The sequence below is a fragment of the Oryzias melastigma genome, linkage group LG6 (assembly GCF_002922805.2).
Source record: "Oryzias melastigma strain HK-1 linkage group LG6, ASM292280v2, whole genome shotgun sequence".
Lineage (NCBI taxonomy): Eukaryota > Metazoa > Chordata > Actinopteri > Beloniformes > Adrianichthyidae > Oryzias > Oryzias melastigma.
Window position 1 is genome coordinate 4,645,098 of NC_050517.1, and position 15,799 is coordinate 4,660,896.

At 39.3% G+C, this 15,799-nt stretch overlaps 2 protein-coding genes across 3 annotated transcripts; both read left to right on the forward strand.

Moving 5' to 3' along the window:
- The first annotated feature begins 1,827 nt into the window (after positions 1–1,827).
- On the forward strand, positions 1,828–9,592 carry pdia3 (protein disulfide isomerase family A, member 3). Its single transcript, XM_024281097.2, has 13 exons — positions 1,828–2,171; positions 3,729–3,807; positions 3,895–4,012; positions 4,090–4,197; positions 4,722–4,848; positions 5,842–5,958; positions 6,041–6,166; positions 6,285–6,467; positions 7,105–7,213; positions 8,431–8,559; positions 8,713–8,792; positions 8,900–8,957; positions 9,026–9,592. Exons 1-13 carry the CDS (start codon positions 2,038–2,040, stop codon positions 9,128–9,130), a joined length of 1,473 nt encoding a protein of 490 aa, XP_024136865.1. The 5' UTR covers positions 1,828–2,037; the 3' UTR covers positions 9,131–9,592.
- Positions 9,593–10,811: 1,219 nt separating this feature from the next.
- Positions 10,812–14,263, forward strand: isg20 (interferon stimulated exonuclease gene). 2 transcript variants are annotated; one of them, XM_024281095.2, is made up of 4 exons: positions 10,812–10,969; positions 11,379–12,002; positions 13,488–13,688; positions 13,767–14,263. In XM_024281095.2, exons 2-4 carry the CDS (start codon positions 11,400–11,402, stop codon positions 13,965–13,967), a joined length of 1,005 nt encoding a protein of 334 aa, XP_024136863.1. In that variant the 5' UTR covers positions 10,812–10,969; positions 11,379–11,399; the 3' UTR covers positions 13,968–14,263. The 2 variants fall into 2 exon arrangements, with proteins under 2 accessions (XP_024136863.1, XP_024136864.1); XM_024281096.2 differs by having other exon boundaries at positions 10,862–11,066.
- The last annotated feature ends 1,536 nt before the right edge of the window (positions 14,264–15,799 follow it).

Consider the following 15,799-nt stretch of genomic DNA (forward strand, 5'->3'; position numbering starts at 1 on the left):
GTTTCTGCAGTGAGATTATCCTACATGGGACAAGGTGTCTTTTATTTTGAAAGGAAGTCATGTGAACTTCTGTCAACTTATAAACTACTTCATATATAGAAAAAAAGGCTATTTTCTCTTTGTGTTTGTGTTTTATTTATGACAATGCATAAATAACCATAATAGTAACAAGAATACAAATCAGTGTCTTATTTTATAACGGGTGAAATCAGACTTTATGGCTACTACTGGATTGCAGTTGGTTAGAAATGGACCTGAATGGCTCTTTAGGTGTTAAAGGTTGCCGACCCCTGTCTTAAAGTCAGAGATTAATGTGTTTGTAAAGCAGCTTTAACTCCTCTTTAAATTATGGTGTACTTCATTAGGTAAAAAACACATTATTCCTGATGTTTGTTTTTGTTTTAAACATATTTTGGGGATTTTTTGGAGGTAATTCTATCCGGCCCTCCAGATCATTTTATTTTATTGTTATTAATGACCCGATGTTATCTTGTGCTTATTTCTAACTTGTATAATTTTGACAAAATGTGTTTTTATTTAGAGTAAAATATTGAAAGTTATTTAAGGTTTAGGTTGATTTATTCTGGAATAATATTCTTGCTTTTTTATTTTTCATAACTCAAAAGTTAATGATTTAAAGTTTAAAAAATTGGCATCATGCTGGCTTTTTGAACTATTTTGGCATTTGTTGAGATTTTTTAGGCTATTTTGCAGTTCAGCTAATATTTCAGCTACAGGCTAGCTGTTTTTGCTAATTTATGCTTTTCTTTGTACGTTTTTTTATGGGCTGTTTTGGAGTTCAGCTAATATTTCAACTACATGCTAGCTGTTTCTACTAATTAGGACTTTTTTCAGTTTTTCAGGATAGTTTAGCTATTTATTTTTTCAGCTAGATGCTAGCTGTTTTGACTAACCTAAGTTTTTTTTTAAGTTTTTAGGCTAATTGGGCTTGTAGCTAATATATTTTATCTATATTTTAGCTAGCTATCAGCTTCAGCGTTTTCAGCTATTATCTTCAGCCTTTTCAGCTATTAAATTCAGTGTTTTAATCTATCAGCTTCAGCGTTTTTAGCTATCATTTTCAGTATTTTCATCTATCAGTACTAGCATCGTCAGCGGCCAAATTCAGCTTTCATCATTCGCGCCAGCATTATCACAGGTAATGCTATATATCTAGTTTATAATTCTGTTAAAAAGTTACAGTTTTAAAAATGTAGTTTTAGAGTCTTCAATAAATATTTATCTTGTTCGGCCCACGACATAAGGTGTGTTTTTGATTTTGGCCCCTTGTGAGATTGAGTTTGACACCACCGCTGTACGCTATTTAAAAAGAAAGGTTTGGACAATTAATAAACCATCTGGCTTTATTTTTTGTTTAATTTGTGATCTGTTCAGCGTGCTCTGAACCCTGACCTTATTTTGTTTTCTCTTTTACCATTCAATGTTCTTTTTTGTTGGCCCTTTTGTTCATGTTTTCTGTGTATGTATCTTACATTTTGTTAATAAAGTAAAAAAAAAAAAAAGATAATCCTCCTTAAATTAATACCTTTCAAACTATCTCACTACTCTATTAAACAAAGTCACTTTGTGCTTTTGTAACAGTGTACTTTATTAAATCTACACCTGAGCAGGTGCTCCTTCACCTCAAAACGTTTCCACCTCATGAAGAAACGACCAATTCTGGTCAGAAATCATCATCACTTCCGGGTGTTAGAGGAGTTGTGATTCTTGCCCAGAGCTGATTGGTTAGAAAACTCCGCGAGTCTTCTATTCCTGCTGCTGATTGGCCAATGCTGGGAGAGTGACGTGGCGAGTGGACCAATGAGAGGCTGCCACACTCTGGTAAGAAGCGGTCCCGCTGGCTGTGCAGATCCTCCGCGGCTCTTGTTCCTTTCTCTTTCTTTATCGTTTTCTGCGCCGGCCTTACCTGAGGACCGTGCAGCTTTTGACGGTCACGCTGTCAGAACGAGCCGACACAGGACAGCCGCGAACCCTCGCATCGTTTTTGCTCCATTGAAGTGGACTGCAGCGTGAGAGATGCTAAGGTTGATCTTTTTAGCCGCTCTGGCAGCGCTCTCTCGGGCCAGCGACGTGCTCGACTACACGGATGATGACTTTGAAAGCCGGATTGGAGATCACGATCTCATCCTGGTGGAATTCTTTGCGCCTTGGTGAGTCCTGCCGTCTTGCGTTCCGGTGCGGAGCCTCGGCGTGTTAGCAAACGCAGGAAACGCTGCGTTTAGCTTCACATTCACGCGAGTTTTGTCTGCAGAAATGAATTAATTATCTTAATAAATATAAAGGAAACGCGTTTCCCTTCCGTCACTGTCATTAAACCGCTTTGCTCATTAGCTTGGACACCAATGGTAGCATTTCAGATTGCGTCCGTTTAAATTGTATGTGATTATTACAACTAAAAATCTAAAAAATAAATTTAAATGATACATTTATATTTACATTGTATGTTAGATTTTTTGATAGCATGCATTTTCAAACATATTAGCTCAAATCTGAGTAAACCAGCAACGAGGAAGTTGGGGGGCGTGGCTTTTGTTTGTTGTAATCCTCTGATTGGCTAATGAAGTTTTGGTGTCCTTTTCCTATTGGTCCACGGAAAGTCTGACGTGTTTTCTCTGTGCCAAACTTGAATGAATATTTTTTTTTTTACTTTATTAACAAAATGTAAGATACAAACATAAACGGAATAAACAAGAGGGCAAACAGAAAAAGAGCGTTAAATGATATTAAATGAATAAAAATATTTAAACTTTAAAGTTCTTTGAAAAAAGTCTTAATTTCTTGCTATTGCAAGGAAAGCTTTTTATTCACAAAAATACATTTTTGAAGACCAAACCACTTTTTAATACGTTTCACAAAGAGCTCTGTTTTTATTTTGTCACTTGATTATATAAAAAAGAAAAATGGCTTGAAATTACTTAGTTTTGTTAAGAAATATAAATTTAATGAGGACCCCTAACAAAAGTTAAGTTATTTATTAATTTTCTTATGTTAATGTGTATTATTATGCCTCTTCTATGTTGTTTTATGTATGTCTTATATGTTATGTTGGGTAATTGTTGTTTGTAATGTTGTTTCCATTAACATTGCAGTTCTGTGTAATGTAACTTAGTTGTAAATAAAGCTTAAAAAATCTTTTCACTTTAAATATCTATTGGGTAAAGTTTGGCTTTTGCCAAACAAATTTCTGTTGAACAACAAGGTCAAAGAGGTTTCATTAAAAATATAAATATTGTATCCAACTAATCAATACATACAAAGGTTTAAAAGAGATTTTAATAAAAACTGTACATTTTGTGAACATTTTGAAGAATCGTTAATACATTAAACTAATTAGGAACAAAATGTCAATTATTATCAGAACTAAAATCTATCCCCATTTTTTTCCTAACTTGGAAGAACATTCTTTTTGGTTTTACTAACTTTGATCCTCGCAATTCTATTAACAAAGTGTGTTAAAAACAAAAAAACTTGTGAAAAAGTAAAGTGAAATATATTTTGCAGCCAGGCGTTGTTGTGAATGTTTACTGCCGTTTTTTGAGAGTAAATATTGCTAATCCAAACACGTGAAAGATGATCTGTTTGACTCCTGCATTTAGATTGTTTAGGCTTCTCTCTGTGTCAGATTTCACATAGTGAGTTTGTTTTTGTTCTTAGAGTTTAAAGCTGAGGTGTCGTTTGTTTGCCACCCTCATATCTTTTCCCTTTAGGTGTGGTCACTGTAAACGACTAGCCCCTGAGTATGAGGCAGCAGCCACGCGCTTGAAAGGCATCGTTCCACTCGCTAAGGTCTTGCACAATCCTCTTCATTTTAGCCTTTCCCTCTTCAGTATTCTCCTCAGAGCTTCATTAAGTCTTTTTTTCCCTCCCATTTAGGTCGACTGCACTGCCAACAGCAACACATGCAGCAAATATGGCGTCAGCGGCTACCCAACCTTGAAGATCTTCAGAGATGGAGAGGAATCTGGTCCCTATGATGGTCCCAGGAGTGCAGGTATTCGCCTCACACCTGTTGTCCCAATTCTAAAAAATAAATAAAATTGTATCTAAAGCTGCTCTTCTTCTCTGAAGATGGGATCGTCAGTTTCCTAAAGAAGCAGGCCGGCCCAGCTTCTGTGGAGCTCAAGACGGACGCTGACTTTGAGAAGTTCATTGGAGATCAAGATGCAGGCGTTGTTGGTGAGTTTAGTGTTTTGTCTCCCACTTCCTTTCATATTGGTCTGTTCTAAGCTGCATAAAGAAGTTGTTTTTAGTTCTGGGGAAAAGTTCACCTCTTGCTCGGTTGCCAGATCTGATAATGATGTTCTAAAGCTTGTTTTACATAAAACTAGCCCAAATACCATTCTACAGAAACTGAGAATTATAGTGTGAGCATCTTAAGGAAGTCAGAAGATTAAATGTGCAGAAATGAACTCTCAGGCTCCCTTCCTTGTATGTTGAAGTCACAACAGCTTTTTCCATGAGTGAACTTGGAAAGGACATTCTAACACACATTATTTGCACCCCTATGTGCAAAGTTACATATTTGACAACAAGAATACTTGAGAAAACTCCACATAAAGAGCAGCTCACATTTGAGCTGCTTGTTAGAAGTGACGTTTTTTCCAGCTAAATGTTCAAAGGAAGTTTGATTGAGCTGAAACCTGCAGAATCTGAGTGATGGAGACGGTTCCTGATGTGGATGTGATCGTTCGTCCCCCCAGGGTTCTTCTCTGATCAGAGCACGTCGCAGGCAGAGTTCCTGAAGGCAGCCAGCGCCTTGAGGGACGACTATCGCTTTGCCCACACCAACTCTGAGGCTCTTCTTAAGAGCAACGGCATCGATGAAGAGTGAGTGCAAGAGGAAGCTTATCTCCTGTGACATGGTGGTAACATTTGGGCTGCGAATCGATTCAAATTTCCAGAAACGATTCAATTTGATTCATGAGAGATTCTGGATATATATTTTTATATACATATAATTCTTTTGATTCTTAAATTCAATTTTGAGTTCACACATTTATACACATTTGTTTAGAAATACTTAAGAAGTCTATTAAATGTTCTGAATATATTCATATGAATCTGATCCAGTTCACATCCTGTAAATGTATCAGTGAAATAATGAGATTGTTAATATCATCCAGAGTTACATGGATTCTCTAAAGGAGAAGTTCTAACTAAAATGTTCAGATCATTAACATTGGAAACATTGTTCTGCTTCTCCTGGAGGACGTTTCAGTTTGACCACTAGGTGGAGATCACGTTATAGCCTATTCCAGAAGAAGAAAGTATGCATAAAAAGAGCTGAATATTTTAATAGCTGAAAGAGTTGAAGAGTTATGGACTTCCAAAAAACGTACGGAAGAAAAATAGTAAAGAAAAAGTGAATCACTGTTAAAGCAATAAATATTCTATCCTCTCCTGTCAGACTGCAGAAGGGTGGAATAAAAAGTCACGTTCTATGAGGGTCTCCATTGGCCAGATTGAGGGAAAAAAACGATGTCTCTGATAGTGTTCGTGGAGGTGGGCCACATCCGGCCCGCGGGTCATGGTCCGGGGACCCCTGCTTTAGACCACAAATGGTTACTTTAAAAAATATTTCCTTAAGAGTTAATAAAATTCCTGCTTGTGAGTTTATAAAGATGTTTATTTATTCAGTAATGTATGTTTAGGTCAAACGAGTGTTAGCTTTAGCTGTCCTATGGGAAATCCCACTAAACGTTAGCATCAAGCTAATGGACTTTAGCTTTATGTGCTAAATCGATCTATATTTTTCTGAATCGATTATTGATCTATTGAGCTTAAATTGGTTTTACAATGACTGATATTTTCTGTGTTCAGAGGAGTTGTCCTTTTCCGCCCGCCTCGCCTTAACAACAAGTTTGAAGACAACTCCGTCAAATTCACAGAAGACAAATTCACCAGCAACAAAATCAAGAAGTTTATCCAGGAGAACATGTGAGTCCTCCAGATCCCTCATGTCTGTGCAGCACGCAGCGCTCCATGTCAGGTTGTCACGCTTTCCTCTCTCCGTTCTCAGCTTTGGAATCTGTCCTCACATGACCAACGAAAACAAAGATCAGCTGAAAGGGAAAGATCTGCTGGTGGCTTATTATGAGGTGGACTACGAAAAGAACCCTAAAGGTTCCAACTACTGGAGGAACCGGTGAGCGTCCTGCCTTTTTCTGTCTTCAACAGAAGCTTAGACACTGTCAGAAGTAACTGAACGTCTGCTTCTATTTGATCCTCCCCACAATTCAACCTTTGACTGTCTGAAATCTTAGAGTGATGAAGGTGGCCAAGAGCTTCCTGGATCAGGGCAAGCAGCTGAACTTCGCCGTGGCCAACAAGAACGCCTTCAGCCACGAAGTGTCGGAGTTCGGTCTGAGCAGCAGCTCAGGAGAGCTGCCCGTGGTGGCCATCCGCACCGCCAAGGGCGACAAATACGTCATGACGGAGGAGTTCTCGTGAGTGGAGATCAAAGGATGCACCAATGGAGGCTCGGGCTGACGCGATTAGGACACTAATCAACTGTTTTAATAGTCAATTAGTCGTTGATTAGTCGACTAATCGACCATTTTAATTTAATCTACTATTTTAATCTATTGATCAGTTGATTAGTCGTCGATTAGTCAGCTAATCAACTATTTTAATAGTTTGTTTGTTGTTGACTATTTTAATAGTCGATTAGTCCTTGATTAGTCGATTAATGGACTATTAAAATAATCATTTGTTTTAGCCTTAATGGAGGCACTATTGACACAGTTTTAAGATTTGTGGATGCTCTGGATATGAGCTCCTTCCCCCTCATTCTTTCAGAGAATCAACGTATGCTTAATAAAGCTCAGAAAATATCAGCATTGATTGTTTTGATCTTCTCTTTATGTAAAGATGGATCAGGCGGATCTGTTGAGACTTTATCTTGTGTAACTTCAGTCAGTCTCTTCTGAAATGTGGAGTTTTGACACAGACATCCTTGTAACTTGACGGAGGTTCTCGGTCTTTGCCGTGCTGTGAAGTTGCTTTGAAGGATGTTGGTGACCCGTGAGGAAGCTGACGGCTGGAGACGGTTTGGTTTACATCCACTTCTCTTTCTTCTTCCAGGCGTGACGGGAAAGCTCTGGAGCGTTTCCTGCAGGACTACTTTGATGGGAAGCTGAAGCGTTACCTGAAGTCAGAGCCCATTCCACAGGACAACGACGGGCCCGTTAAGGTAAGGCTTCTTCAGTCCTTCCTTCAGTCACACAGCTCCAGTTTATCGTATGTCAGAGTGGATTTGAGTCGTTCTGGGGATCAGATTGTTGGAATAAATTTGACTTCAACACTGACAGATGAAACCTTGGTTGACCTTTTCTGACCTTAAAGATGTTCAAATGATGACATTTAGCATACATCAACTCAAACTGTGTTTTTACCATTAACTACAGTAAAACCACCATGTCTTTTTGATTGGAGCTAATGAAGTTAATTCTTCTTGACAAGCTGATATTTTATCATCATACCATGGTTTAGGTGAATACTCTGTTCTGATTGGCTACCAGGTGTAGATTTGACATTTTAGTTAGAGCTTCTCCTTTAGAGAATCCAAGTAACACTGGATGATATTAATAATCTCATTATTTCACTGATACATTTTACAGTATGTGAACTGGATCAGATTAATATGAATATTTTCAAAATGTAAATGTAAAATCTTAATGTATTTCTAAACAAAAGTGTTAACCCTGTAAACTCAAAATTAATTAATTAAATGGTTTGTTTTTTGTGGTCTAAACTGAAAAAATAACAAGAATAAAGTAGTGAAAATCAATTGAATATTTATTCCTTTTGTAAGTGACCATGATATGAGCAGATAATGCCTTTTGAAGTGTGCATTACTAGATATTAACACTCTTTGTGGGAGCAACCGCCCTCGTCACGTCAGCTGGTTCAGGCTTCATCGGGATTATCCCTATGCTCCAAAAACACGGACTCATGAACATTAATCAAACCAGTTCAGCTGCTGTACTGGTGCTGATGATCCCATCAGACCCTGTAAACCAGCAGTGTCAAACTCAATCGCACAAGGGGCCAAAATCCAAAACAAACCTTAGGTCACGGGCCGAACAGGATAAACAATTATTGAACACTAAAACTACATTTTTAAACTTTAAAACCGTAACTTTTTAACATAATTATGAATAATAAAAATGCAAGAATATTATTCCAGAATAAATCAACTTAAACCTTAAATAACTTTCAATATTTTACTCTCCATTAAATTATATTTTGTAAAAATGATACAAGTTAGAAATTTGCTTAAGATAACATCGGGCCATTAATAACAATAACATAAAATGATCTGGAGGGCCGGATAGAACTACCTGGAGGGCCGGATCCGGCCCCCGGACCTTGACTTGGACATGTGCTGTAACTCCTCGTCCTTGTCAGGTCCTGGTGGCTGAGAACTTCGACTCCATCGTCAACGACGACAGCAAAGACGTGCTGATTGAGTTCTACGCTCCGTGGTGCGGGCACTGCAAGAACCTGGAGCCCAAATACAACGAGCTGGGAGAAAAGGTGAGCCTCTCCGCAAATGTGTCGGTGACTATTGTCGGGTCGTGACAGGAAAAGGGTTCGTCTCCTCCTCTCTACACGGATATTAAAGCAAAAATATCAAGACTGAAGGAGAGGAAGCTGGATCTCAGTTCTTACATCATCTTGTTTTTGCAGCTCGCCAATGATCCCAACGTTGTCATAGCAAAGATGGATGCTACAGCCAATGACGTTCCATCGCCATATGAAGTCAGCGGGTGGGTCATCTCCAGCCTCTATCTTAAAGCTGCGAGGATTGCGTAATACTTTCTGAAGCTATAAAATCCAACTTTATTTTATTGTCTTTCAACGTTTGCTTTTGTAGTTTCCCCACGATCTACTTCTCCCCAGCCGGCCGTAAGATGTCCCCAAAGAGATATGAAGTAAGTGTGTCCTCAGCACTCGGAGCCGAGCTGCTGTGCTCTCTGCTGACTGTCCTGTCTCTCTGCAGGGAGGTCGGGAGGTCAGCGACTTCATCTCATACCTGAAGAGGGAGGCCTCCAACCCGTTAGTGATGCAGGAAGAGCCTAAGAAGAAGAAGAAGTCGGAGCTATAAGACGTCCAAACAAGAACTGAAACCACACACACACACACGTCATCAACAGGAGGAATGGGATTGGGGGAAGAAGAACTAAATTATATCCACTATTTTAGTGAACTGCAGAATGCTGTGGAGCCGAAGTCCATAAAGACGTTTTCCTTCCGTTGGTCTTCTGCTGCTCTGGGAATTCTGTGGACAGATAGTGGCCTCAAAGTTAAATCTGAGCTTTTTTATCTTGGGGAACGAGGGGCAGCTCTGTGGGTGAAACAAAAATTCTTTCTTTGGTCTGTCTACTACACCTCAGACTGATGCACTTTGGTTTAATGTCAGTTTCTGATCAGCTGTTGCTTTAGATGTCATCGCCATCACGGGATTTTCCTTGTTTTGTAACTGGTCCTTTTTCTTTTTTTCTTTTTTTTTTTTTTTTTTTACACATGGAAGGATTGTGAAATAAAAAGGCCCACAAAACTAAAGTGATGTTTATGACCACTTTATTCTTCCTCTTCAAAAGATGAAACTGTCAGCACTTTTTGTAACTTTTTTTTTTTAACTTGTGAAATTTAGATGTTTGCTTTCAAAATGAACTAAATTTGATGCTGGGTTTTAGTGCAGTGTTTCTCTGGACCAGGATGTTTTCTGCAAAGCTGCTAAAATGCTATGGAGTTGTTGCAGTGACCACCTTTGAAACCAGGTGTGTTTAGGCAGGTAGGGCAGAAGACTAACAGTATAAAGGATTGAAGACACTGACCAAATCAATATGATCATGAGAGAGCTTGTTCTTAACGGTAGCAAACATTTATGCTCTCTTACCCAGCCAGCAAGATCAGGTGGGCCCCATATGCTTTAAAAGGGTAGAAATGTGGACCCGAATGGGTTTTTGTCACCCCACTTGTGTTTGCCCACATTGGCCTCAGTGGGCTGGCTTGCTATGCTAGCCTGGTGGACAGCGGAGCTCGCTACAGCAGAACTTCCTAGCTTACTAGAGTGAGGCTCGCGAGCTCAATACAGCAGAGCTTGCTGGCTTTATACAGCAGAGTTTGCTAGCTCACTACAGTAGAGCTGTGTCCACTGGGAGGCTAGCTAGCGTAGCGAGCCAACCCACTGAGTGCCCACTTAAGCCATTGTGGGCAAAAACAGGTGTGGACACCACAGAAACTGCAGACAAATCCAATCAGGACTCACATTTCCTGCCCACTTTCAACCCATATGGGGTCCCCTTAGCCTTGATGGCTGGGTATGGGGTCCAGATGACCCGACCGTTATATTGATGTGGGATTCCTCTCATGACAAAGGTGGACAGGATTTTATGTCTGCCACAGACACCAGTGCAGATAAAAAAAATCCTTGGAAAAAGAACGTTAAGTCTGCTGTCTTGTGGAGTCCAGATGACCCCACTTATAATGTAAACATGCTTAGGATAGATAGCACAAGGGTTTCAGAAAAAGAAAAACAACTTTGAATACGTTTTTCATTGTTGGAAGTGATTTGGATATTTATAACATCTGACATAACATTCTTTAAAAAATACTGTGAAAGTTGTTGAAATTCTAATGTTATTAATTTTACTATATTTAAATTAAATTCAGCGTCTTAGTGAATTAGTTTAAAGATTTTTAGATGTTTTTTTTACCCCCTTGTTTCTACAATGGAATACCTTCCTTATTGCTACCATAGTTCTGCTGCGCTGAACCTCATCAGCCACTGGGGGCGATGTTGAGCTCATTTCAGTGTGCTGCGGTGAGAAGGTTCAAGTCGAAGAAGAGCGGCGAGCCAATCAGGAACAGGCCTCGTGTGGTTTGTCCAGACATGTTCTTTACACGTGTTGAAGAGGGAGGAAAGCCGGCTGTGTTTAGTGTAAGCTAATTCTTACATTATTTTGGGTCGTTTTTAGAAAATGAAGTGTTCACACCGCCATCCCAGTTTTTATTGCTGTGATATTTCTTCGAGACACGTTAGTATGACTGTAGCTAGCATGTTAGCGCTGTTTCTGAGGCTCGCTGCGAGGCGTCCACAAATGATGTCATCCGTTTAAATATGTTTATTATCTTCGTTAGAACAGTAGAATATCTTTGTACGAGGATGTTGTGCTCTGTACATCTCGTGTTTAGTAAATGTAAACGTTATGTTGTGGTGTGTTGTTTCGGTAAAGACCAGCTGCTTTCCTCCAGGACTAGTTTATATGTTGCTGCACTTCCAATCATTTTTATTTACAGCTCATTCTGACGCGTGTGACATGTTAATGAGTGTTGTTCCCTTTTCTTAGATGTGACCACAACCATTAAAGATGACAGGACCACCAAAGAGGAATGACAAGCGCTCCTCGGGCCTTCTGGGTAACTACAGGTATCTGTTAAAGAAGGCCATGCTGATCCGTGCCAGAGAGAACGGCTTAGCCCGGAAAAAACGGCTCCAAATGAGGAGACCCGACAGGAAAACAACTAATGGAGGAATCGCAGACGGATCATCTGATGTAAGTAAGCTATCCAAAGGAAACGATGGAGCCGATTCAGACCAGAGAGGACCAGCTGTACCTTCAAGTAGCCAAAATCGTCCTGAGCGACAGACGATAACGACAGCCTCCAGGGACCTGTGGGAGGTGGACAGTGGGTTCTCTGAAGGCAGTCCTCCCGCCAGCGGTCGCAGCTCGCCGTGCCCCAGCGTCTGCCCCACTTCTGTGGTGGCTTTGGATTGTGAGATGGTGGGGACGGGCCCGGGCGGACGAGTCAGTGAGCTGGGCCGCTGCAGCATCCTGGATTACCATGGCAACGTCCTCTATGATAAATACGTCAGACCCTGTCAGCCCGTGACAAACTTTAGAACACGCTGGAGCGGGATCCGCAGGCATCACATGCGCCACGCCACACCATTCTCTGAGGCCAGGGAGGAGGTTCGTTTACCACATTTGTGTTCAGATCTTCATCATTTCATTTTGCACAATCAGTCTGTGTAGAGCGTAAATAAACTCAGGAGTGGAGTGGAGGTTAATCAGAAATGTGGATCTTTCTCAAAGAGTATCAATTACTGATGTAATGATTCAGTTAAGCTGCGATTTGATTCACTGTTTTAAAGTTTTTCCCCCTTCGATTTTTTGAAGAGCCTTTGGTCACGCGCAAGATGGCGCCAGAATCAATCTGCAGCTGGTGGAAATCGTAACTTTAGCTGGTTGCGTAAGAGTAAAGTTCCTAAACTTTATTAAACTCTTTCAAAAATAGTATTTTTAAAACTTTTTCAGAACTATCAACTTTCACGCTTTTGAGTGTGAATAAACTGTTTTTTTCTCCGTGAATCAGCTGATCAGCTGTTTTTTTCCCTCTGTGATAGTGTCACGGAGTAAAAAACAGCAAAAAGGTTGATAAAAGGGAGAAGACACAGTAAAAAAGGTAGACAATATATATATTTTTTATATATATATAATATATATATTTTTTGTACCTGGCTCCAGTGGGGGAGGGACCTCTGGCTATTAATTTTTGCGTGTCTCATTTTTTCCCTGTCTTGGATTTTTGAATTAAAGGTATTTTAAGGCCAAGTATGTTTTCTTACATCAAACTGTATTTTTCCTTCTAATAGAAAGGATTCAATACAAATAAACAATTCTACATAATATTGAAATGATCACAGATCCTTTCATACTCTGTTCATGTTGTGCTCCATGTGACGTTTTTCCATTTTCACAATGTAACTCCATAACTTGTCTCAAATAAAATGAAAAGCAATTCTCTGAGAGGCTTTTCCTTTTCCTTTGCTTCTCATTCTGTGACAAAATTAAAGTGACAAAGCCAATGAAGACTGAAAGAAAAATAATTTTTGTTATTTTAATTTTCAAATTTGATATTTCTAAATGAATATTGGTACAAATTTACTAGGAAACTTTTGGAAAATGAAATATCAAATCCCATTTTCTTTATCATTTTAATTAAGTTACAGAATGAGCAGTGTTGAAGAAAAAGCAGTTTGGAGAATTGTTTTTTCATTTTATTTAAGAGACAAGTAATGCAGGTTGTGAAAATGAAAAATCATATCCAGTTTTGACTTTAATTTAGAATTGAGTCACAAACGCTTCCATAGCAGAACTGACTTGTGTGAAATGTTTAAATCCGAAGGAGCTGCAGGAATTTCCCCGGAGGGCGGCACATCTGAACAGATTTCTGCTAGTTCACTAAACACTCTCACAATGAGCCTGCATGAAGAAATATCGATTTTTCAAAATTTTCTCCAACGATGACCATATTGACAAGTTTGAATCTGATTTTTACAGATTCATGAAGAATGGTTACATCGTTAGTGCAAATCAAATCAATTTTTCTGAGATATTTCTCCCTAGTTTGAAACTGAAATGAGTCTTTGACCTGGCTTCATGTCTCTCCTGCAGATCCTCAAAATACTTGAAGACAAAGTGATTATAGGACACTCCATCTACAACGATTTTAGGGTGCTGGACATTTTCCCTCCAGCCCACATGGTCAGAGACACGAGCATGACACGCCACCTCCGCCGCCTGGCTGGCTTCCCCCGTGGTCGTTGTTCTTCCCTCAAAATTTTATCCAAGAAGCTCTTAAACAGGAACGTTCAGGTAAAAACATCCTTAAAATAAATATATGAAGTGTAGCTTTACTGCTTTCAGGTGTGTAAACCCTTCTCTGTCGTTCAGGTTGGGGAGAAGGGTCACTGCTCAGTGGAGGACGCCACGGCGGCTCTGGATCTCTACAAGCTGGTGGAAGGAGAATGGGAGCAGGAGATGGAGAACCAGCTGAGAGACGAAGGGGTCCCGCGTGAGCCCAGCTTCGCCTCGTCAACCCACTACATGAAAGACGAGTACTGGCCTGAAGACGTGACTGCACACAGTCACTGAGCACAGCGCTTTCAGTGGAAATACCTCAGCTCGCCTTTGCACACTTCTCAATAACAGTTTAAGATTGTGAAAGAAATGTTAAACCATTAAAAAAAAAAAGATTGTTTTGATGCTCCAACAGTTTCTTTAAAAAAGTAAATTATCTTTTAAGGAAGTTAGATGAAACGTTTCTGGTGTTTTAAGATGGTTTTCATGATCAGCAGAAATAATGAAGTTTATTAACTTTATTATACTAATGTCATAAACATTTGTTTCAACACTAAAACTGCTGTGTTGAATAAAAAAGCACAACCTAATAGTGTCTGTCTCTGGTTTTTAAATGTGTTTTTAAACATTTCAGCTGCTGGAGCAGAACTTCAATCACATAATTGAGTCTTCACTACCTTGAATCCTACTATGAAGAGCGTTGAATAATCGAGGTTTGAACTCTAAAGTTCGTTAGATTCTGTGTTTTGTGGTTAATCCACCAGTTTAGATGAATGCGATGTTCAGACCAGTGAATTTGTTCCTCTTTGTCCCGCCAGCAGAGGGAGACAAGTGCTCCAAAAGTTTGTTTTAAGTTCCTCCAATTCAAAGTTCCAGTACTTTTAACCCTTTAACACCTGAGGTGATGTCAGTGACGCTTAAACACAAAATCTTTAACTTTTCAACTGTTAACACAATAATTCCAGTAGATGCTGAAGGAGAAAGATATTGTAGTTGGGCCACGGTTCGGGATTCTGTTTAGAGTTTGGCCCTTTGACAATAAAGTTTGAGCAGCTCTGCTCTAGAGAGTCAGACAAAGATTTTTCTTAGTGTTACTAGATTCTAGCTTTGTCTTAGAAAACAGGGTAAAGATGTAAAAATGTCTCCGTAAGGTGAAAGGAAAAAAACTTCAAGATTCAAAAGTTATTTTCTAATCATCCCCCCTGAACATTTATGTACAAATGCTGACCAAACCTGTCTTATGGTTTTAGGAAGTGTCTCCAGTGGGGTCCAGATGACGCCAACACTAATGTAAACATGCTTAAGGTAGCTCAAGGGTTAATGTGAAATATAAACTAAAGTGTCTGAACTCAGGAAGCAACACAAGTTTGAATGTTTCTTTTTAACTCCACGTTTTTCTCAGATGAAGCTCATTTGTAATAATGAGATGTTTCAGTTTTCCAGTCAGCAGCATCTGAATCTAAGGATGGATTCAATTCAGCCAAGATGAGCCAGAGGCGTGGTCCACGGCCAAGAACAGGAGCACAGACGACCCACTAGGAATCTGAAATCCCTCCCGCTCCCCTGAACAACACATGAATCACACTGCACCAAACAGAAGCACAGAGAACTAAATATTAAAGAATAGAGGAGAGTGAATGAGAAAAGATCTTTGGATCACCTTTGAGAGCAGCAATATTTACTGTCATAAATACAGAACGAGCTTTGACGGTCCTGAAACAGTTGACCAAAGACACCTGTATGCTGGCTAGGAGCTGGAGCACCAGATCAGCTGATGAGTGTGATGAAGGTCAAAGGTGAATCTGAACCGGCAACAGAGTTGGTCAAAAAATAGTAAAATGAAACAAATCTTAGGAAGAAAATCACTAGAAAGTAGTAAACCGATCTGTCCATATTTGTATGTTTTGAGTTTTTATGTACACAATTGTAGATTGTTTTATTAAGAAATAAGTGGAAATAACGAAATGTGAACAAAATGAGAATGTTAGTACAAGTCGGCCTATTTGAATAAATCCTCATGAAATCTAAAACTAAATCTGATTCTTAGAATATAAATCTACATTTATGTTTTCATAGTAATGAGAATGATGCCAGTTTAACTTATGAAACTTTATTGAACTTTAAAA

Excerpts from the sequence above, each read along its gene's own strand:
- pdia3 (XM_024281097.2), top strand. The coding sequence starts at position 2,038 with ATGCTAAGGTTGATCTTTTTAGCCGCTCTGGCAGCGCTCTCTCGGGCC. Across the intron at positions 3,808-3,894 it reads GCATCGTTCCACTCGCTAAG|GTCGACTGCACTGCCAACAG; the intron begins GTCTTGCACAAT and ends CCTCCCATTTAG. Across the intron at positions 6,468-7,104 it reads GTCATGACGGAGGAGTTCTC|GCGTGACGGGAAAGCTCTGG; the intron begins GTGAGTGGAGAT and ends TTCTTCTTCCAG.
- isg20 (XM_024281095.2), top strand. The coding sequence starts at position 11,400 with ATGACAGGACCACCAAAGAGGAATGACAAGCGCTCCTCGGGCCTTCTG. Across the intron at positions 12,003-13,487 it reads TCTCTGAGGCCAGGGAGGAG|ATCCTCAAAATACTTGAAGA; the intron begins GTTCGTTTACCA and ends TCTCTCCTGCAG. Across the intron at positions 13,689-13,766 it reads TCTTAAACAGGAACGTTCAG|GTTGGGGAGAAGGGTCACTG; the intron begins GTAAAAACATCC and ends TCTGTCGTTCAG.